Here is a 24,192-nt window from a genome sequence, read left to right on the forward strand (position 1 = left end):
AGCTGAAAGAGAGGCAAAAACAGATGTTTGTCTTTCTCAAAAATGTTAATCAAAATTTAAAATCTCTCAGAATTTGACAGTCAAGTACTAAGACAATGCTTTTAGATGCGTCATCTCCCATCCTCCTCAATCTTTAAGACTTGAGGAAAGCATGTATGTTTACCAGCAACTCTGGAAACCATGTATTCCTCACTTTAACTGCCATATGGTCCCCATGTGGCTAAATCATAACTCAAAATAAAAATATGTATTCAATCTGGAGAAACTTGAGAGATTATAGCAGTGTCTTTAGGTTCGAGAACAGCTGAGTGTGCAGTCCTCCTTGCATGGAAGGAGACCAGATTAAAAACTGCCTCACAACAGTCTTAGTATATTACCTCTTGAATCGGTGATTGGACTCTTTGTCAATGTGGGAGCCAAATAGCAGGGTAGAGTTCAGCAGCCTGGTGACTATTCTGGCTACACTTTAATCTTTAAAATAACAACAACAAAAACAACTATAATAGAACATGCAAGTGAGGGATGACAGCTGTGATGGGATGAAAAACATGTTTGTGTTAAATCAATGCAATCTTTCTTCACATGCATGCACTCTCCAGCTATGGCATCTATTGTACTCTTCAAACAAAAGCCACAAGGAAAAGCAGAGTTCAGAAAACGAGGTTATGGATATGTTAAAGATTACTGATTTGAGAAACCTAAAACAGCACTTAAGAATGCTAAGTCCATTTGGTAGTGCTTTGTAAAAAGTGCATTTCTGAATTGATTTCTCAGTTTCCCAAGGATTAAACGCTCACGCTCAGTGTCCTCCTCTGGGGAGGCCTCAGAAAAAAAAATTCTCCTGAGAGAAAGTGCACTAAATCTGGAAACGGGTAGGGCAGGGTGGTTCAGAAGAAACTGGCTTCACAGCTGTCTCAGAGTGCTCATCAGGTCCATTTAATGGTCATAACGTGATGGTAAATAAAGTGCTAAGGATATTATCCTGTATGAAGTCTGTGCATTTTCATACTCAGAACCTTCTCAGATTCTTACTGTGACTTTCTGTGGAAGTAAGGGTGTGTTAAAAGCAAAGTCATATCATCCAACAGCTGATGCTAAGATGGAGAGGGATCTCTCTGAGAATTCCAGTTGTAATTCAGCTTTGAAACATGTGACCAGATAGTTAGGTGGACTTCCTCACACTGAACTTCAGACAACTTCCTTATATATGTACCTTTATCATTTATACCTAAGCAAACTAACCTGTCTGACTCCTCTCTGTACCTGTTGGTGAGATTCATAATTAACACTTCATTTAGATGAGGATATGGTAAATCACACCGTAATCGTGCTTGTTTTTTCTTTCCTGACTACAAATCAGAAAGGCAAGATCCACCTCTTCTACTTTGTTACTTCACAAAAACATCTCAGATGATCTTTACACTGGCAATACTCTTTAATATCACCAGAGACCTGTTAAAATGGAGGTAAACAGAGTCTTCTAGTCCTGATTGCTGGCACAGAACATCCAGTCAGTGACATATTTCTGAACAGACCACAGGACTGAAATATAACCCTAGTTCCACCTTTCTACATATGCTGTGACTTGCATGCAGCACTTTGTGAAGTAAAAGTTTCAGCATGGTACTCAGTGCGCTCAGATAAAGGTGCCGTGCATGTGTCATTATCCAGGAACGAGACTCTCCAGCAAAAGTAGTACCTTGAATGTCTCCTCTTCAGAAGTATTGACAATTCACATATGGAACTGTTTTAGAACTGTTCTGCGTTGGCTTTATTTTTGCCAAACAGCTAGAGACGCACTAAAAAAGGGTCCTTACTTATAACCTGGACAGAATTCCAGATGCAGAACGTGGAAAAACCACCGATTCTGTTAGCACAGAATTATCTATATTACAGATTAATGATGAAAAGTATGAAACAGAAGAAATACATTACAGAAGCTCTGTTTTATGTATCAGAGAACAAAATGAAACAAATGGTAAGTTCTGCAATCTACTTATGATTGCAGACGGACAGGATGCAGTGGCATGAACAGTGCAAATTCAGCTTCAACAGTGGAACACTTTGGGTTTGTGTCTATCAGGAATAGAACCTATGTTCATGCCAGATCTCAAAGCAGATTTTAATAACTACCTATGTAATTAAGAAAGCATCACTAATGTTTGACATATTTGCATCCTCTGATGCTTCTGTAATGGAAATATCGGAAGTCAGCATGAATTTTTGTGTGAGATCTGAACATATGGACATGTTAGGCACATGGATACAAACTGTAAAGCTGGAAACTGGAAGACACTATGAAATGTTCTGATCAAACAAATGAACCCGATAACTGGGTGATGGAAAGATGCCAGACTATTTGCAGGATGTTGATAGATTCTCTGCACTACATTTAATTCAGGAGTTATCTACATCCAAGTGCATACAAAGCCTTAAAGTGAACTGATAGATCTGTGATTATATGGATCTACAAACTACATCTAGATGTATAAAGTAAATGCATTAGAACAGTAGCAACAATAAAATGGCACAGTCACTCCAGAGAACAAATTCTACCCTTCTGCCTATTTCAGCTGCATGTTCTCAACAGTTAAATCTAATTTCATAAGAAAAATACAAAATAATTTGTTTTATCATTCAGAATTTGCATGTTAAATTTTGAAAGCTTTTTTCCACTTTTTCTATTAAAGATAAAAAATACATTTACAATGACGATGAAGACTAAACTCCCAACTATTTTTTTTTAATCTGAGTTATTGTGACATTTAGTCATATTCAAGTTTAGTAAAAAAGTATAATTCCTAGAGTAAATTCTACTCAAAAAGATGCTAAAAAACGCTAGTATGTTAGAACAGCCTTATTAGCACATGCTATTATGAAGAATTTCCTGTATTTTCCAAGAGGGTAATCATACTACTACATTTTGATTCTCCATTTTTAGCATTTCTTACAAAGTACTTAAATTCAATTTCCATTTGGTAGCATTCAAATACTACCATAAGGTGACCCAAATTGAAAAAAAAATTGCTAGATAACCAACAGAACATGACTGGAATATCCATAACCAACACTGGAAAATAGAATACAATGGAACAATGGTTTCACATTCAGAAAATCCTTTTGCCAATAATTTAAATGTCTATCACTAAGTGATACTGGCTCTTTTGAAAACATACCATTTAAAATAGACATGCCAATTCTACCTCATAATCCATAAATTGCATTTTGCCTAAGAAACTTTCTGTTACTGAGAGTAAAAATGTATTTACATTGGACTTAACATTAACTGACATTATTGAACCCTGTGATACTATCCTTTTTTCAAATGTAAAGATGATTCTTTAAAGAATATCTATAAAAGCTAGTAAGATATTCTGAATAATACAGTTCCAAGAAAAGAATGATTGTACCCAACTGTTAAATCCTTCTTCTTCCTAAATTCAGAATTAGTTGGAATTCAAGTTTTATTAAAGCTTGACAAGAAAAATATAGATAACAAAAACGAGGAATACTGCTTACGAGCATTATTTTTCTTTGTAAAATATGAGCTAGAAACTTCTCTACACTCATTTAGCACTGTAAATGTCACTTTGTTTCTCCAAGTTTTAAGCTGAGAATAGCTCCAGGGCTTACTTGTGATGCAGAAATGGCCCTGTAATCTACTTAGAAAACACGCAGAACATTAATAGAAACTAGAATCTTGGAACACAAACGTAGCATAAGAAAAATGATAATTACTCTGTGGCTTAACATTTAAAAAGAGAACTAAGCATTGTACATCAGCATTTTTTTATATAAAACAAGTTGCAGCACATAGATGAGCAGGAAGTCATTCACTTTTGAAACACAAATAATTTTGACATTACCCTGAACAATCTTTTAAACAGAAAAGAAGGGAAAGAAGCAGAGCTAGAGATTGTTTGAAGGCACCTGTTACCAATCACTTCTTTTCAATCGTATCTTCCCAACCCCTGCAGATAGCCCTTCCTTCCCCTCTCGCCTACAAAGAAGTTTTCTCCTTTCATCCAGTAAGCTTCCATCCCTGATTAAACACGTACTGCCCTCCCCCTTATGACTCCAAAGCCTTTTGTGAGCCTCTGAACTTCACTCTACCTCTGTTTTTGCAGATGGCAGCTGTTGCTACTCTCCAGGTTCCTACATCCAATACACTGGCCTCCTGTCCCATGTTACTTCTAGTCAATCTTCTTCAGCATAACTTAATTACAGCTAAGGATAGTCTTAGCCATTCTTTAAAGTATGACTAATAATAAAGTGCTGAAAACTCATCTGGAATCCTCAAGGTCATTGCTGAAATGGAATGAAATGGTGCAAGGAGGGAATTTAGCAGTGAGAGACACTCCTTATGGGGAACAGGAAAGTAAGAAAGACAAATATGAGAATAGAAGGTTAACTGATCAAAGTAAGGTGAAGCACAGACACTTCACTTTGCTTCTCCTCTAAAAAGGAAAAGAATAAAACCAGGCGTCTTTTCTTCTACTTTTGTGGGTAAAATAATGGGTTAACTGTTGAGAAGTGATAGGGTTTTGTGCCAGATGCTGGTGTAAGATGGTATGTGCCAGCACAGAGACTAGATTCTCAGATTGTAGAAATATTAAAATTTCAGAACAATATCACAATTCCAAATGTTTCTGATAATCCACATAGCCATGTTTAAAGTCTAATACTCATCAAAATTTATATAAATCCTTGGGAACCATAGCCTGTTTATTTATAGAAGCTCTCTGAAAAAAAAAAAAAAAAGTATTAGAACTGTTAACAACCTATGCGTATTCTAATAGGACTAATTAGTAGCGGTTCCTCCTGCCTGATCACATAGGCTCTCTCCAATCTCATACACGCAGTGGAAAATACATTAAGCAAATGTTCATTAAAAAAGCAGAAAATAAGACAGTTTTTCCACATTTTAAGGATAGTAATTATTTTCTGTTCTTAATTTTATCTTATTCTTTCATTTGTTCTGCCTTTTTTCTCTGTTCTCACTCATCACCTATGCAATGCTGCCTTATGTTTCTCAGGTTGCGTCCACCTGACCCTCTTTTTGCTTCGATAGAACAAGCTACATTTTTAATCCCATTCACATAAGAGCTCCAGCCTGCTATGAATTTTCTTCTCTCCCTTTTTTTTTTTCCTTTGGCTAGTGAAGAAATGTCTTTTTAAAGACAGTGTTTTCTTCTTTTGTTTTGAAGAACTTGCTGAAAATAAAGACAACTAGAAAATGACAAGATAAAGACAACTGCAAAAGTGGCTAAGGACAATATAAGCCAATCTCTTTGGATATGTCAGAATTGTTAAACAGAACAGCACTCAGTCTGAGCTGGAGCACTGCACCCTGACAAACTATAGTGGATGAGTATTACCTTGCTCCCTTGTTCTGTTGTGGATGACTTTAACTAAGTATGGTTAGGAAAGGTTCACTGCTGCTCAACAATCTGCTGCTCTCAAAAAGAAGGACAGATGAAACTGCACCAGATTTACCTCTTTAGGTTCTGTGTAGTCTCTGCATACTTAAACTTCACATAATTTTGGAAATTTTTAATTAAAACATAATAAATGTCTCAGTGCTAAGGTAACATAATCATCACATGGGCCAAGAGGAGACTATTGTGTACAGAGCCAATCTAGTCTACAGGACAACTGCCCTAAGCAGTATGAAACCAGTATGGCTGTGGAACTGGGGTCCTCAACCTTTATAGCACAGGTGTGACTTCTGGAATAAAGACCCAAACTGAGAACCATTATTCCAAAGTGTGCATGTAGCGTACAGGTGCATGCGTATTGACGAGGAAAACCAAATACATCTATTCCACAGTTCAAATGTTAAAAAACAAAGTCAGTTTTAGTTTTTAAGAAGCTCACAGGACTTTGGAAAGTGGCCTTTTTCAGGAGACATGGATTAAAAAATTAATGTGGTTGTAAATTCTTGAAACAATACAAAGTGAAAATGTAATTTGCTTGGGAAATTACTTCCAAATTGCAATCAATTCACGCATAAGAAGATTACTTAGAAAAAAAAGAGGCAATTCGCATCTAGCAAGGAAAAATAAACACTGAGGAGATTTTCTTTTCAGGCCTTTAATCTGAAAAATGTAAGGAAAAAAGAATGACTGTGATTAAGATTCTGCATTAGCACACATGAATTCTTGGCTTAACCTCTGCCACAAACTCTGTGAAGTTTTGGGCAAACCACCATTTTTTTCACTGTGGTTGCTGGTTCTACAAAACAGAGCTAATGCTTTTCTGCCTTATGTTGCGAGGACAGTATTTGTGAGGTCTTCAGTTATTGTGATGAAGGCCAGAGAAATATTCAGTTATAACACAGGATTATTTTTACATATTGTCAAGAAACAAGGAAAACACTGAAAAGGCGAAGTGTTACATGGTAGAGAAAAGCATTATGTTTATTCATAAATGGCGAGTCCTACATCTGATTTGGGAAGCTTTTGATCAGCCAATAGGTATTCAACATTACAGCCACTTAGGCAATTAGCATTTTAATGTTAACCTAGGTAGACTATTACAGCAAGAACAGCTCAACAGGAATTTTTTACTAATTCAGGCACACATATTTAGGCAGATGTAGCCCTCGATTCAATTAGAGTGATACAATAATTTGCTGACATAAGCTAAACTGATTTAAGTAAACAAACAGCAATCAAGCCCCGTGTGTCTGTATCCATTTAACTGACTGATATCAAATAGATATATTTAAACCACTATTAGACTTTTACTGCTTTGTCCCATAGCAGACAGCCAATACTTGGTTTGTGGTTGCTAACTTAACTTGAAGAGCTTTGGCACAGTAACACATGAATGTGTCAATAAGGCAGGTGACTAGTTCAGCAAGTTCACATTCTATCACTTGTATGCACAGCTGCTAAGTACTACAAGTGCACAGATGTGTAAAGGAGACAAAATCTCAGCAGATTCGCATATCATTTTAACCAGTATTTATATTAAGGTGCTGCTAACTAATAATGTCTGCACAATTGTGCAATAAGAAATTAATGGACATTATAGACAGCCTTCCTTTGCGCTGTTAATGTTGTAAATTTTACCCTTACTACAATATTTTCACAATATTAGTTTTATATATTAAAAATTACTCTTTTGCCAGAGGTGGTTTCAAGCAGGAAAAAAAACAAAGTAGCATAACTTACCTCCCCTAGATTCATATGAACTAAAACTGTTCTTTGCACTCAGAGGAATGTCTACTTAACACCTTTCTATTGCTGTTCCTTACATCACTATCTCACTTTTGTTTCTTTTCATAGCTCCTAGAATATTTATAATTGAAAAATAAAAATAACCTCTCCATTCATCACAGTTGTTCTACCTTTTTTTTTTCTTGCAAAACCAATGCATTATGAACACATAAAAATATAAACAACAGTTCGATTATTTTTAAGACTTTATAAATTAGTTTCTACACTCTGCTCTTTGAATTGGATAAACGGAAAGTAAATAGCTTTAATTTTGCACATTCCAGCATTCCTTTACAGTATGTTTACATCTTAAGTATCTGAAGAAATAGTAGAATACCATACATCAAAGCATAGCAAATTTACAACCTCTTAAACGTAATCTCAGAAAATGACTGCTAAAGGTTTTTGCCAAAAGTCTGAACACTGACAGACTGTCCTTCTGAGTTTTTATCTGAGGTTTATAAGCCAATGGATAAAGTCTAAAATTACACTTCTATCAACTACTATCAACTGCATCTACCGTGAAAGGCAATGGAAGTGCCAAGACCACAGAGCTCATGCTAAATATTTCTTTTAGTTGAAGGTTGATTGCTAGAAGAGAAGAAAAACAGATACAGAAATCACAGATCAAGAGCTTCAGCTAAAAAGATTTAGAGGATTCATCCCACTTAACTTTAGCACTTTCCAGAGAACTGCACTTTAGTGCCTGTAAGTTGGAGATCAGTGCTACATGCAGAAAAGGATAAGGTTTGGATACAGACAAAGAAAAACACAGAAGCTTTGTGTGCTTTGCTCTGCAATTCTAGACTAACACCCTCTCCCCCAGGTATGTAATACTGACATATGTGTATTTTTCTTTGCTCCTTTCCTTGGCAGGCCTTTTTCAAAGGTTCTTCAAACTGCTAAACTAACAGATAACAATTAAATTTACTTTCTCATTGTAGTTCAGGCTTGGTTTCTGTTTAGTAATCTGAGTGGTTCCAGTGCACTAATAGAGAAGTGCCAGAGCAGGTGCAAGATGAGTACAGAGAAGGAGAAGGCAGAAGCAAAGCAGTGAGGCAGTGTTATAGCTATCAGGTCAAATCAGACCTTATGTGTAGTTTCATCCTTACTATTTCTGAAGGGAAATCCTTCCTTTTTGCAACCCTCTGACTATACAAAGATATTAGGGCAAGAAAGGTCCACCTTTGCAGGTATAAGGCTGAAGGCAGAGGTGGATGAATCAAGGTTCAAGTTTCTTGTACGTGTGGTTTGGTTACCCATGGGGAAAGACAAAGGGTTCCGCTGATTGAAAAGATAATGCAAAGTACAAATAATAAGGCAAAAAAGTTTGGATTTGATTTATCCTTCTAAAAAAATGAATACAGTTTAGTAGAGGTTATTAATGGGAAACTCCACTGTCCCTCCAGACAATGTTCTATGCTCTTCAGCTGGATTTGGAAAAACAATTATAAACCTTACTGGTTACCTTGACAAAATGTAAAATTTCTTCGTGTGAAACCGTGTGAAAAACTTGGCTATGCTAACTGTACTTGCTATCATGCACTGGGGGGCTTACGAACGGCATCACAGTTTCCTTTGATAGCTCAAAGAGGACAGCAGCACTGTGAAGGCCTTATTGTGAACCTCTAAGAACATAATCTCAGCATGACTCTGGATACCGAACCTGCTCTCAGTAGTTTGCATTTATCCATATGAAGAAGAAATCCACAGAAATTGTTAGTGTACCAGCAGATTCTCAATGATTTACATGAGAAGCTACATTAAAAGGTTTTCCATATTCATTTACTAATTAAGTAATGAAAAAAAGGAAATAGAAGGCCAAGAAACAATTGAAAAAAAGCAGCGAACAAGAAGGCAGCTTCTGTTTTTCTCCTGAATGGGTGGCCGAACCTTTCAAGAAAACACCTAGTCAAACGACCACTTTTCATTTTAATTTCCCAGAGCAAAATGCACAACATCAGATTATCTTAGTCTATATAATTTGAAATAATGAGCTATTTTATTACATGAAATATCTAGGGACATTTTTTTCCTGTAATAAAAGAATAATATGAATTCTTCCAAGATTCAGAGTTCAATATTAAACTTTTTTCTTTCAAGATTAAGATAAATGATAAAGGAAGATTAACAATAAATATAAAACCTTTACATAAAAAGTATACAAAATGCTATGATTACCTCAAAATCAAAGGGTATGAATCCAGCTGATATCACAAGCAGATAAAAATGAAAAATGACGACAACAACAACAACAAAAAGAACTTCCAAAAAACCCACCCAACTTCAAACTCTAACATTTCATTAAAAAATGAGTTCATGCAATCTGAGACCACACAGGCTGGCATACCTTTTATCAAAAGTGTGTACTTATTGAAACATGTCACGGAAAGACAGCAATTGACACTTGTGCTTGTACTTTCAATGTACTTAAAACTTTAGTTTATATTAACTATGAATATCTTAGGTTTATCTATTCAAGAATTCTACTGTTCTTACTTGAAAATAAGAGTAAAAGGGTAATTCCTAACATGAAATGACAGTTTAGTACGCACAATGATTAAACAAGACTGATAGTGATCATAGTACGTAACAGAACATAGTGAACACTTATCACCTTAATTCATATTTTTTTAAAAATACATAAATTAAGGACTTAAAGATTGCATATTACTTATATCTAAAAATAACCTGCCTAAATGAAATAATGAAATTATGATGTTGCTGCATATTTATGTAAGTTTTTTTTTCATTAAGATGGCAAAGAAATTTACTTGAAGACTAACTCTTTGTAGACTAAATTGTCCTATTCTGTACAAGGATTTCAATGCATACAATAATTGACTTTTAGAGAAATTAATAAATGGTAAGAATACTGAAAGAGAGCTGCATTAAAAGTTAGAAGTAAAAGGCAGCATTTGGAATAAACAGAAATGACAAAAGGCAAACATAATCACTCTCCACCACCCACAGAAAAAGCCACTTGTTCACCCCTTTTCCTAAAACAATTTTAGCTTATGTTTATGTTTCTTTAATTTTTTATTTGTTTGCATAGCACTAGCAGTTCATAGTGTTCTTTCCCCAGATACATAACTCCTAATGTTTCTTCTTCAGTATTTATATTCTTTTCTGCATAGGTGACTTGAATAAATATTATCACTGTTAGTTGAAACAATACGACTGATACAGCTTTTTATCAGATATAAAAAGAAATTTGCACAAGTGTAATAATTTTGGAAATATTTACTCAATTTCTTAACATCTAGGGTACGAGGAACATTCATGAAGAAGTCTGTTTCAGACTCATTTATTTCTTTTTTTTTATAGTGTGTCTCACTCAGCTTTGCTTGCATTGATGGCCACAGTCTGAAAATACGGAGCAGTGAAATGACACAAAGAAGCAAACAGCTGCACATCAGGAACAATTTATATGGATAGTGACAGGGGCCATTACTGTTAAGATTCAAACAATGTTGCATAGCTTTGAGGTAGAAATTTATGAACTTTTGTTCTATTTGTCACATTCTACTCAATTTAATCAGCTGCAGTGCATGTTGGTTGATATGAAACTAACAGAACTGGGCACCCAAGGCATAAGGAGCAGCACTACTTGAGAGAGAAGTGGTAGGAATAGAACAGGACATTTTGAAAGAAGTAAATCTGAAATTAGTCTGCCAAGGGTCTATCATGTTGGAAATTCATAAATTCACTACACATTTATACAATTAATTCATTAGCTTTTTCAAAGTATTTTTCATATCACTAACACACTAGCAGGCTTGTGAATTATGTTTTCTATTATATTAATAGACAGCATTGGAATTCATATACACAAAAAAAGAAAACCCATATAAAACCCAAACTAAACATGTGCATTAGACTCAGTCTTGAATTTCAAATTTAATTATATGATGTAGATAAAGACATCAGAAATAAGAGCTATCAAATGATCACTTCTGATGTACCTACTGATGATCCTACTATGTTAATGACGCCTGAAAATTACTCTGGGGAAGCGTGTTCAATTACTCTCCTCTGTAACAAGACTATTTTAATCACCGTACACGGAACTTCACAAGCACGACATCAATTCTGAAACTTAAATGTAAAAACTATTCTAGGAGGATATTGCATCAGATGACCACCCAGTGTGATTCAGCATAGAAAGTAAACATGTTAAGAACTCGTGTTCTTTTTTCTTTAATTTCAGGGGATTCGAATCTGAGATCTGCACTCAGGAAAAAGACTCAGTAACTGTTTTAGCTTAAGTCAAAGCTCACTTAGTCTCAGCCGTCAGTGAAATTATTTCAGTTTTATTCTAACAAAAATGGTTTTGTAACTGGTTGGCACAGACAAACTGTCTTGGATCAGTTCATGAAATGAGTTTTGGTGTACTGATCTAAGAAAGGAGTTTGGGGCAATAGCAATGAAAGAAGATGGGGGAGAAGAATTTTGGAGGTGTAGAAGAATGTGGGGTGAAGAATTTTGGAGGACTTCAAGAGGTACGTGAATAGTCCAGTTTCTGCAGAAATAATGATCTTAGAATGAGTGACAAGAATACTTCAGGAGAATTGCAAGTTCCTTGAAAGACATCCCCCCATCTTCTCTCTTCTCAGTCAGAGAAATGAAAATATTTTTAGAGAACTATTGATATAACGACTTCAAGATGATCATTCTGAACCGGTAACAGGTTATTTGGGTACCCTTACCTTGTATATATAGTTTGTCTTGCTTTTCCTCACATTCATAATTTTTGATTCGTGAATGTTTTATTTTCTTTGCAAATCTTTGCCAAAACATTCAGTAACACTGGGAGAGCATTTAACAGCTCCTCATTGTCAGCTTTTGTTTTTCTATCTTCATTATTCTGTAGCTTTAGCAAACCTTCCATATTACTATTCACTCTCTTCCAAATTTGTTCGTGGAACTCCATAGGTAAATTTCATTTATTTCCATCCTCTGTTTCAGACATTTAATCTGCAGAAGGATTTTCTCCCATACTCAACAATAGATTAGTCTCTCAATATTGTTTAGGGCAAGATCTTTACAAAAGCCTTTTGGAAATCCCACATAGTGCATTTATGTCTAAAATGCAAGATTTTGCTCACTTTCAGTTGTGAGGGTGTATTCCAGAAGCACTCTGACTTCTTGTTGGATGAAATTCAGGTGACTACATACAGAAGTACGACTCTGGATGAAACCTAAGTGACTCTTGTTTCCTTTCCTCTCTCTGTCTCTCTCCAATAGTTCCCCGTCCTTCTTGAACTGGAGAGTCCAGAAATGGACACAGTACTCCAGATGTGGCCTCACCAGGGCAAAGTAGAGGGGGAGGATAACCTCCCTCCACCTGCTGGCCATGCTTTTTTAATGGATACCAGGAAACCCTGGACACCACTGGCCTTCTTGACCACAAAGGCACATTAGTGGCTTACGGTGAGCCTGTTTAGCAAACTGTTCTCCATGGTGCCTGACAGCTATCATCACTTGTTTTCTCAAAATGACGCAGAAAAAAAAAAATCAAACTAAACCATTTTTTCCCGTGGTTTAAGGCTAAGGAGAGAGAAAATGTACTTTATGGTAGCAATGCTAAAAAAGGAAGATTACCTCACGATGATTTAGAAGTCTCTCCAAATCTGCTGCCATTTGATTCTTGACACGCAGCAAAGCTGTCTTTTCTTTATTTAAAAGACTGGCGAAAAAGAGGATAGGAAATACAGTAATAGCAACAGATAATCTCTTTTAATCTTGTATTCTGGTTGAAACATGCATTTTCTAAAGCTAAGTATTGGCAACAATGAAAATCTGCTCAAATAATTGTATCAGATGATCTTTCTCTACCTTTAAGCACTGGAATTTTCATAAAAGGACCTAAATGCAGTGATGTATACAAAATCTTATTTAGTCGAGTAATTCTATTCATTTTTTTTTTTAATTCCCTGAAGGGTAATTAAAAAATTATCAGAACCTTCTATTACTATCTATTGGTTTATTCTTGGCAAACTGAGTTGATTTTAAAAGCTACGTAAGGTTTGCTGTATCTACAATTTCAATATCAAAATTCCTTTTTCTATTTGCATCACTAGTACAGCACACAATCACCCTCTCAAAAGTCACCTCTTTTGGTACTACCGTGATTAGAATTTTGAAAATAAATACAAGAAATATCAACAAATTTCAAATGTATTTTTGCCATTTTTTGTTTTCTATTACAAGAGACTCAAAAGAATCAAGTTTGTCTTATGAACAGCATGAAAACTATTTTAGCATAAACGCACGCAACATCAAATTTAGCTTTATATAATATGAACATTTTGTTTTGCCAACACATTCTGATTTGAGGTAGCAATTCATCTAATATAGCTAAATGTATTTTCACATTTATCTCAAACAACAGTTTCCAATAATAAACTTCACACTAATGCATACATAATGTCTGGACATAATCTATTTTCTTAAAATAGATGGGATTTTTCTTAGTAGAACGATGTTATACCATTATTGTGACTTAACTAAATAGGTTCTGCAATATAAACTGCAATATACATCAGCAACGACACAAAATTCAACTCTGCATATAGAATGCAAATATGTAGTACTGAATCAGATCATGAGTTCAAAAGCAAATGTATTAAAATTTTATAAATTGAGTGGAGCAATTGTAGATATTGCAAACAAATTATTTACTATTCCCAATATTTGATCCAGAAATGATCAACAAAATAAATCAACATTTTCTTTAGGAGTATGTGTAACATCTGCTTGTTTTAAATAAAGCAATATCATCCTTTGTTCCAGAGATTTTCTGGAATTTTCTTACAATCTCTGTATTGAAAACTTTGGCTGTCAGTTTCTCCTAGGCATTCATTAATACTCTGAAATATTGCTTACTATGGTCAAATTGCTTAGCTGCCTTGCTCAGTTACTTAAAAAGGGCAACAGTAACATTTATGAAAAACTACAAAGATATTACACTATTTTCAAGAGTTTTATTTTCTGTGACATTTTTAATTATCATAAAATTGCTGTACTGTTTTTTCTTAGGTTCATTTGTTGTAATTTACTGATATGAAAGTTTTTCTTGGATTTCCTAAGAGCAGAAACCAATCATTTTAGACAATGACTCACAAACTTATTAGAGAAGCAATAATAAAAAGTTCCTGTGTGCCTTAAATAGTGTACTGAATAAGCATATACATCAGTGTTCATGACTAACCAGAAATTCATGTTCAATGTTTAATTTCATCCACAGAGTAAAAACTGTTCTAGTTATACTAGTTATATCTTCTGAAAGAATGACACAACCAGCCCATGTGGAGCAGTCTCAGCATTATTCTAATTTCTTTGTTTACGATAAAATACAGGAATTAGACTGCTACATCATTCAGTAGCACTTTATGTTTTTTTCTGTTGAATGTAAAAACCCTATGAATGTAGAATTACCAAAGCACACGCAGACTTCAGATTTAGTAGTTTTGCAACAATTATGCTTTTTCATCATTACTGTCAGAAGGAAATAATTCATACACTTCTGAAAGAATACTGCAAAAGAGGCATATATACATTTAACATGATGAAAAAATGGAGTTATCAGACTGTTAACAGATTCACACCTATAATGACCAAGTAAAACTTCCTGAAAGTTCACTTTGGTGAAGACCACTTCAGTGCCTGTTAAGAAAATGTTCTAACAGGCATCTTGGATATAAGAGGTCAATGAGGTTCTAACTTTAAGCCATCTCATGTCCATTAACAAGCAGTTTAAGCTAATCCAGTTTTAATTTGCGATGTAACAAAGCAGACAGCCATTCCTTTTAAGTTTGTTTCAGCGGACCTAAGTGAAACCTGCTGTTCAGAGATCATCCTTTCCTATCCCTAACCACATACTAGTACCCTCTCTTCATGTTGGTAGAAAAATTGTGACCACACGAAAAGATCACCCTACTGATCTGGATTCACGAAAGTCAAGTCCTTCACCAATCAGATCTCCTTCTGTAATCGAGTGACCCACCCGGTGGAAGATGGAAAGGCTGTTGATGTGGTCTACCTGGACTTCAGCAAAGCCTTTGACACTGTCTCCCACAGTATACTCCTGGAGAAGCTGGCAGCCTGTGGCTTACTCTTTGCTGAGTGAAGAACTGGCTGGCAGGCTGGACTAGGAGCATGGTGGTGAATGGAGTTAAATCCAACTGGTCACGAGGGATATTTCTGAGGGGCCAGTATTGGGGCCTGTCCTTTTCAGTATCCTTATTGATGACCCGGATGAGGGGACTGAGTGTACCCTCAGTAAGTCTGCAGATGCCAAGCTGAAAGGAATGGTCGATCTGCTTGGGGGTAGGAAGGCCCTTCACAGGGATCTGGACAGGCTGGATCGCAGGGTTGAGGCCAGTGGGATGGGGTTCGACAAGACCCAGTGCTGGGTCCTACACTTTGGCCCCAGGCAATGCTACAGGCTTGGGGTGGAGTGGCTGGAAGATTGTGTGGAAGAAATGGACCTGGGGGTGTTGGTTGATGCTTGGCTGAGCATGAGCCAGCAGTGTGCCCAGGTGGCCAAGAAGGCCAGTGGCATCCTGGCTTGTATCAGAAATAGTGCTGCCAGCAGGAGTAGGGAGGTGATTGTCCCCCTGTACTCAGCTCTGGTGAGGCTGCACCTCGAGTACTGTGTTCAATTTTGTGCCACAGGTTTTAACTTTCACCTGAAGACATGATATTCTTAACTTTTTTTACCCAGCTGTACTTTCAAGTTTGCATGGTACAGAGCTGTATCAAAGTACTAAACATAACTGTATCAAAATAAATCTTCTAATGACTTGAACTATTTGAGGGGAAAAAACAACAAAACATTAACACTTTGGAGAAACTAATTGTGTTGGTATTATGTAATATCCTTTATTTAACAGCAAAAAAACAGCTGTTCTGAAACTGCAAGGGAAGTGTAGACCATGTTGTGCTGTATGGTCTTGGCCCCTGACAGCTGCAGGGAAGGTACCCTTTGTGGTAAATCAGTAAGCGTGGCCTCAGAAATCCAGGATGGAGAATTAACTGAAAATCAGCTCATGCTTTTTTCTCTGTGCTTAGGCTTCAGGATGAAATCAGAATGTATAGAAGGGCATGCACCTTCATTCGACTATGCTTTCAAGACCTATTCAGGTATGAATCCAGGGACCAGGAACATGGAGTACACTTGTCTCATACATACATGTTGCACACTGCAACTACTGGCTTGTTTTGGTTTGCTTTCCTTAGGATCTACAGGCCATCTAGCTCGGATATCATAAGAAGTTTTTAGGTAATGTGTTTTTTCTGGAGAACGAAGACTAACATTTCCTAGTCTCAGACTTTAAAGCATTAAATTTAAATTTGGGCAGTTAAAGCATCTTTAAAATCTCTGGTCTAAGAATACCAGCTATTGGCCTATTCAGAAGTTTCTATTATTAAATGTTCTGGATAATATGTTTATGCTGGACACACTACATAAACATAGTTTTAGGTATTACTGGTTTTTATTATTGCTTCTATTCAGTTTGACAAAAAGTAGGTTTCTTTTCCAGAGAACTGTGGATCCCGAATGTTTATGAAATAAGGATTATACCTTTATGTTTGTTACTTTCAAGTTACAGTACAGTGAAGATGAAAATTTAAGTTCAATCTTGGATTATTTCTTTGCATCTTATTATCATATCCAGATATCACAAAAAAAAAATTAAAGAATAGTAGATAAGATGGCTTTGTATATACAACTAAATCTATAATGTGAGTATATCCCTTCTCTGCAAATTACAGATGATTAGCTCAGAGTAGGCAGCTAGTTTTGAACAGTTAAGTAGAATTTTCTTTTTAATTCATGCCGTTAGAGAGATATAAAAAGTTTTCAAATAAAAGTTCTTTAGAAAAGAGAACATATGAAAAATGTGCGAGCTCTCATTGTGCAGCTAAATAACCACAGATCAAATTTTTGAAGACATTTAGAAGCCTGCTGTTTGATGATTTCAGCTGGATTGCTTCAGGTGGCTTAAGAACTCTAGGCTGTGTAGTGTCCAAACTGAGAAAGGATTTCTTTTTTAAATTCTAAGTAAATAAAAAAAATCCAACTATATATACATATTTAAAGTTGTACTTATATAAGTTGTAATGCAGGTCAGTAAACATACATTTGTAGAAAAAAAGGAATAGCTGCACAACTGTTGTTTCACGGGTAGCTTGGTGTTTGGATAGATGATGCACATTTAACAGAATGGTAATATTCTCACAAAAAGCTCATTGCTCATTCTACTATGGGAAAATGTCAACTAACACTGTATGCTGAGCTTTACAACGTTTGGAAGGCAATTAGGGAACCCAAAATGTTTAGGTAAGAAACATTTCAGCACACAGCTTCTTAGTTAGCAAAATGCTTATACTACTTCTAGATTTGCCACACAGTTAGACTTTTGAGGAGTGTCTTTGGATAAGCGAACCACTTTTATAAGCAGCCATTGGTATGGAGAAATTTGAGTACATTTAAAATAAATACTCTCTCTTTATGAATGAAGTCCTGTGTAATGACTCCAGTTATTTATATACCTAGCTGTTTCAGCACAAAACTATGTACCAGAACTACAATTACTTCACTGCACACACAAGAATGAAATTCACAGTCTTGTTTGCCCACAGCATGACATAGTTACAAGGCATTTCTTTTCAAAAGGAGAGCTAAATGTAGTGTTTTCGTTTCTGGTTAAAGAACTGCATGCTAGAGAGCTTTCTTTATAATATGAAGGAGTCATCCACATACACACAAATGCTCTTATTAACCATCACTATTTACTTTTATTAATAAGTGCTATTTGAGCTAACATAAATGAGAGGTTACTTTATAGAGTATTTTGAAATATGTAGACCTATAAATTCATCCTGTAGATGCCTTGTCATTCAAGACCTGAGAATATCTGCATATACATGGTTCACAAGCATAGAAAGTGGCCTCCTCCCAGTCACACTTCAGCTCCACTGCATGGAATGCCAGCACACAGTGAATATCCTGCCCAGAAGAATTCAGTGGCAGATGGGGAGGAGCATGGTAGTGAAGATACACACAAGCAACATTTTATAGAGTTTTGATTATCCCTCAGTAACCTCTCATCTTTGAGTGGTAATCAATTCATACGTGATATTAAGCAGTGCTTAAGCAGTTAAGCACACAACTATTTGCTACTTTCAGACTTTGATTCAGTTTGGTACATATTTTTACCATTCCTCTCTTTTCAACTTGCCAACAATTGACATAAACAACCTTGAATACTATTTGAATAATTCCAGAATATTTCCCATGTAAGGAGAACATTTAGATATAGGGGTTGTGAAAGACAGCCTTGGCTCTAGAACCTGGCTTATGGATATGGGCACGTAAGCTACTGTGGTTAAAGTGGACTTAAGAGATCATGGAAGGAAACTTGGATGGATCTGCAGGGCTTCTCAAGAGTCATAACAAAAGGATCTGTTTGAATCTGTCCCAGTCCTCCCGTGGAAATAACTGTTGTTGGAAATTACACTTTCATAGAACAATCTGAAATTTCACTCTGAAAAGGATTTACAAATATCAACTCTTGTCTTAGTTCTGAGATACAGAGAAACCAGGCTTCATAATTAATATTTAGGTTTTGCACTATTTGTTTTATAATAGCATCAACATTATCTGTAGAATTTAGGCCCTTCCTTGAGCAATATTAATTCTCTGAACTCATCCTCTCAAAAATATTCCACAGACAAACCATCAAAATACTGTTCAATAGACTAAGAAAGATTGATATGAGTAATGGTCTGAATCTTTTTATTCAGCAGAGCTCTACCTGGCACATATTTCATAGGGATTATCATTAATTTACTTAAATCATATTCGGATTAAGTTCTGTGATAGCTGAGAGACAGGGTTCCACAAAATAATCTGAAGTCACCAAAGGGATATTTTAATTTAAATGTGTCATCAGTAGTTTCAAAAGGCTATTGTCTTGACAGAAGATTGCTGGAATGTAATAGTTCTCTAGTTAGAAATGCCTTCCTCTAACTTTGATGCCAGTTAAAGACATGGGAAAGCCAGTGATCAGCATAATCAATTTTATACCAGATTATGATTTCTCCAGAGCTCAAGGGACTCTCAGATAACAATTTAGGACATTTGTTTTAAATGTAAGTATGAACAAGAGAATTAGGGACTACTGACACAAACAGAAAGCCACAGAGATATTTCCAATAATTTCACAGGATGATGAAATTATGGCAAAGTTAAGATAAAACTGTGATAAGGGAATATTAGATATTTCTGTTTCCAAAAAAAAAAAAAAAAAAAAAAAGGAAACTATGGGAAAAACTTCTTACCAAAACATCCAGTGTGCGAAGTGTTCCCTTTCTGCTACAATACCATTCAGGATGAAAATAGTTTCTTGTCAGGCCATAATTTCATTTAAAGAAAGACTGAGTTGTGGTGAGCACACCTTGGCTTGCCACAGTAGGGTACTGCTCGTCTATTTACTCACTATGTGGTGCAGATAAATTTTCATTAAGAGGCCAAAAATTCCCTCTATAGCCAATGAAGATTAACAAGCATCTCTCACAAAAGGCTCAGTCCATCCGAAATCTGAATTACTTCCTTGATGAACTACTAAGCAAATCTGACATGGCCAAGTTCCTAATTTAAGTACCTAAATTTGTAGGCTAAATTTAGGAATAATATCTAGGCATACAGAGTGTTTGCGATAAACTTTAAAAACTTCAGAGAATCAATGCCAATAATGCATATGATTTCTTATATATTTTAATGGTATGAAACATACACTTTCAGAAAACTGATCAATCTACTATTAAGCAAATACAAAGACTTCATCTGAAGAAATGTAGGACTGAAAATACTCCAACATCCATTTTTTTCCCCAGTTGTTGAGAGATTTTTGGATGACTATATGAATAGTAACAAAAAGTTTTCATGTCATCTGTATCTGAAAATTTTGTTATTTACTGATTTTATTCACAATTGGAAGGTAAGACCTTACATATGTAGTTATTAGTGTGATTTTTCATCTTCTGGAAAAATAAAATTTACATGTTATATATTGTAATATATCAAGTTTAGGGAAATAATAATTGTTTTGGGAATAAAAAGAAATGCTCTATTCCTACTGAGTTAATAATAAGCCCAGCAAAAGATATCTTGTCAGAGACTATGAGTGAAGATTTCACTTTATTTATAAATGTATTTGTGTGTAGATTTATTTGGATAAAAGCATTTTTAAGTATTCTTCCTTAAGGCTTAGAAAACCCTATTCCAAACCATCCTAATGCTCTGAATGGATGTGCTATGAAACAGCCTCAAGTTGCACTAGGTGAAGTTTAGACTGGATATTAGGAAGAATTTCTTCAAGTGAAGGGTGGTGAGGCATTGGCACAGGCTGGAGTCATCATCCCCGCATACATTTAAGAAAGTTGTGGACATGGTGCTTAAGGACATAGTTTAGTGGAGGACGCAGCAGCGTTAGGTTGATAGTCATAAGCACCTTTTCAACCTAAATGATTCTGTGATTCTATACATAAGACAGTACAGAGAATAAAGCATTTAGCTGTGCTGAGAGTTACTTTTTCTATTCTCACTGCTTAACAGATTTAATGGAAAAACTTCATGTAAATGCTTCATAATACAATTACATTAATGCTTCATAATTAATATTATATGCATTTCCTAAACCAAGATACCATAAAAATGCCTAATAGGTAAAATATAAATTCTTCTGTAGTGCAGTGGGACACAGCTATCCACTTCCTTGAAAAATCTAGGGACAGATTATTCTGTAACAGTTTAGCTGGGAACCAAATGATAAACATAGTTCATGAAAGTATACGATGGTGGGAAGAGAGTGGTATCTCAGTCATCAGAGAGTTCTGACAACTTGGACAGTACAGCATATTTGAGAGTTTACAGTAGAGGAAGTCTGCTCAAGTTACACCTGTGTTAGCCTTCGCTGGTACACTAGTCTTACATTTCTCTGACTATTTCTTTACTTTTATTTTTGGACATTTGGTCTGTCATTCTTCCTATCTACTCTTTTGAAATTCTACTTCAAAATTCATTTTAAATTTGTTTCTCCTGCTGTTGCTTTTCCAAACCTAAAGACTCTTTTTATGACAGTTATGAGAGAATTCGTAGATGCTAAGTGTTCCAGCATCAAGACTAGACTTAGTCAATGGTGGAATGTCTACATCTGCTACTTTATGGACAATAACATAAGAGTTTTTTAATGATAAATATAGAAATGGTTTTACTTTCAGTTTAAAATAAATGAACAGCAATTTTAAATACCTGACATCTTTTTCAAGTTCAGTAATATGTTCCTTCTGTAGACTTATTTGAGAATCTCTTTGTTGCACAGTTTCAATGAGGTATTTGTATGGCTGTTGTACTTGACTCAACAAAGAATTTGCCCTGTCAAGCTGACAAAAAAAAAAGAAAAAGTATTACTACTTTTATAAAGGACAGTAGCTTGATTATTACTGAATCACAATTATTACCAACGGCATAGTAATATAAAAACCAAACCTGTTATCTCATAAAAAATGTCACAAACTATCTCCAAATTAATATCTAGTAAATTATCTTCTTTCTTTTGTTCTGATTTTACTATATTTTCACTACAGTCATGCTTCTACTGTCTATATTCCCCTAATCTGCATTTTCAAGAGTTTTAATGTAACAGCTTTCACTGATGGAGAGAAAAAAATGAGAACAAACAAAGCCTCTGTCTGTTCACTTACTGACCACAAGTGACATCTGGAATGGAATTGAATCTAAATAAAAACACAGCAATAATGGAAGAGAAGTCCCATTTTCTTTAATCAATAACTGTATAGAAACATTGAACAGGATGACTGACAGAGTAGTGTAAAAGACATCTCATACCTATATGTAGGAAACAAAGCCTTCCTAGTCTTATATGCTACACAAATTAAGGTCACTAGCAATAAAAATCAATGCCAAATATTAACTGATATAGTTTGTATCTTGAGCAGTATAACAAGATAATTCACTAAAAGATATACAGAATTAAGATCAAATATCAAGATTTAGCAGTTCCGTCTGCTGTAACTCATACAAGTCAAGAACATCAACTTGATTTAAAAGAAAATAAACTAATGTCTTTTAAAGTTCTGATGTAAACATGTTTACTGGAAGGAATACATTGGAGATGTTCAAGCTTTCCAATTAGTTAAAGTTTTCTGAATAGATTAAAGAATCGGCATTTGCCAAATTGTTGTTCCAAACAAGCAGAAAAAAAACCCTACAATAACAACAAAAAACCCCCACCATCCTATCAAACTAGCCCAAGGAGTATTTCAGGACTTTTCTAAGGTCAGATTTTTCTCTCAGTCTCAATTTTTAGAAGATGAGGCTTGTTGCCTAAGTTCTTTTCTTTCTTTCTCTGATTCCATTATATTTTATTGCAGTTTTACTTCTGCCCTCTTAGTCAAATGCGCAAAGAACTTATAATCCAATGGTTTATTTTTACTAAAAATCAGTATTTAGACAAAATTTTCCTCATTCACCTTAGTGACCGTACTAAAAGGGTAGTTACTTTAAATTCACATTTTAAAAAGTGCAAAGAGAGAAAGTAACACTGCACATCTTAAAATTCATATAAATCCTTAAGTATTACTTAAATACATTATTTAAGGAAGTTACTCTAGTCAGGAGCGAAATTCCAATTTCAGCGTAGAGAATTAAAAATAAGAGGCAATCATCTTTTTCTAGAAACAGATTATCTTCAATAAAGTGATAACAAAAAAATTAAGTCATTAGCTTTCTGAGAGCAGAAGCTATCAAAAAGATCTGTTTCAGGAAAACAACAGAAGGAGTCTTTACATGACAAAGAGACAATTTGAAGACATGGAATATTAATCTCTAGGATGACCTAAAATTTCAGTAGAAAACCTTGAGGCTGCCATTAAAGGAGAAACAAAATCCAACTTTTCTTTTTTGGAAGATCATGTTCCAGATACTCTAAGAAACTTCAAAGGCTGCTGTCATCACTGTGTGAAGTTCCTCATTATTTTAATTGATAAGACTTCAAGTACTTCAGTGGGAAAGAACAAGTGAAGTGTTGTAAGCTTTTTTTGATGCTGCTAAACTCATCTGTTATTTTGCTAATTTTACTAGCTAGAATGTGTCACACTTAGTAAAAAAGGCTATCCCTTTCCATCCTCGTGTTTTGCTATTTTTATTCTATACACTTAGAAGAGACTGTCATTAAACTGCAATACATTAAGCATCAAATGCATGTACTGGATAAATTTTACTCATATACAAACATATACACAAATTAACCGTTATCCTTGAGCAAAAGCATTATTTTTTTTGTAAGCAACTTTGATTTCTTTCCACCTCATTGTACTAGATTCTTACATATCCAATCTTTTAAGATAACAGAATAGAAAAGATCTTCTACAGTAAAATAAAGCCCGAAAAGCTATAACGGGACCAACTGAAGACTGACAAGTTTTCTTTAGCAGCTGAACTTTTACATTGGGTTCCAACTTCTAAGCAAGTATGCTATATATCACAGTTCCATCAAACAAATGAAACTACGGAGAAGTATTTTCTTCTTGGTAACACTAAACTTTCTGAGAAGATCAATATGAAACCTTTTCCATGTACCCTCCTTTGTATAAGCCTTAGCAATAATTGTTTGAAGATATTCCATAAGAAGAATCTTATAAAGAGCATCTATTGTAGTTATCACAATCTTTTTTCTCCCCCTTCACAGAGTTTTAGAAAGGTTGTATCATCAATACGACAGGACAATCCCAGTACTTAATCTAAGTTCAAAACAAAAGCTGGTCCAATCACTTTGTCATCATTGTTCAATCCATGCTCTAGGTTCCACCTAGATGTCTAAACCAACTGTCAATGAAAAGAATAATAATGGACTTGGTTGCTTTGCTCTTTGAAAAC

The 24,192-nt window shown here is 35.1% G+C and overlaps 1 protein-coding gene across 3 annotated transcripts in view; it reads right to left on the minus strand.

The window, feature by feature from the left end:
* Positions 1–24,192, minus strand: part of PIBF1 (progesterone immunomodulatory binding factor 1) — a 116,970-nt gene that overhangs the window by 8,578 nt on the left and 84,200 nt on the right. For 2 of the 3 annotated variants that reach the window (XM_021417494.1, XM_021417485.1), the window contains 2 exons: positions 21,547–21,677; positions 12,828–12,912 (listed from right to left, as the gene is read on the minus strand). In XM_021417494.1, coding sequence (XP_021273169.1) covers positions 12,828–12,912; positions 21,547–21,677 — 216 coding nt within the window. The remainder of the gene's footprint in view (positions 1–12,827; positions 12,913–21,546; positions 21,678–24,192) is intronic. The other variant, XM_021417503.1, reaches the window with a different exon arrangement.

The sequence above is a fragment of the Numida meleagris genome, chromosome 1 (genome assembly GCF_002078875.1).
Source record: "Numida meleagris isolate 19003 breed g44 Domestic line chromosome 1, NumMel1.0, whole genome shotgun sequence".
Classification (NCBI taxonomy): domain Eukaryota; kingdom Metazoa; phylum Chordata; class Aves; order Galliformes; family Numididae; genus Numida; species Numida meleagris.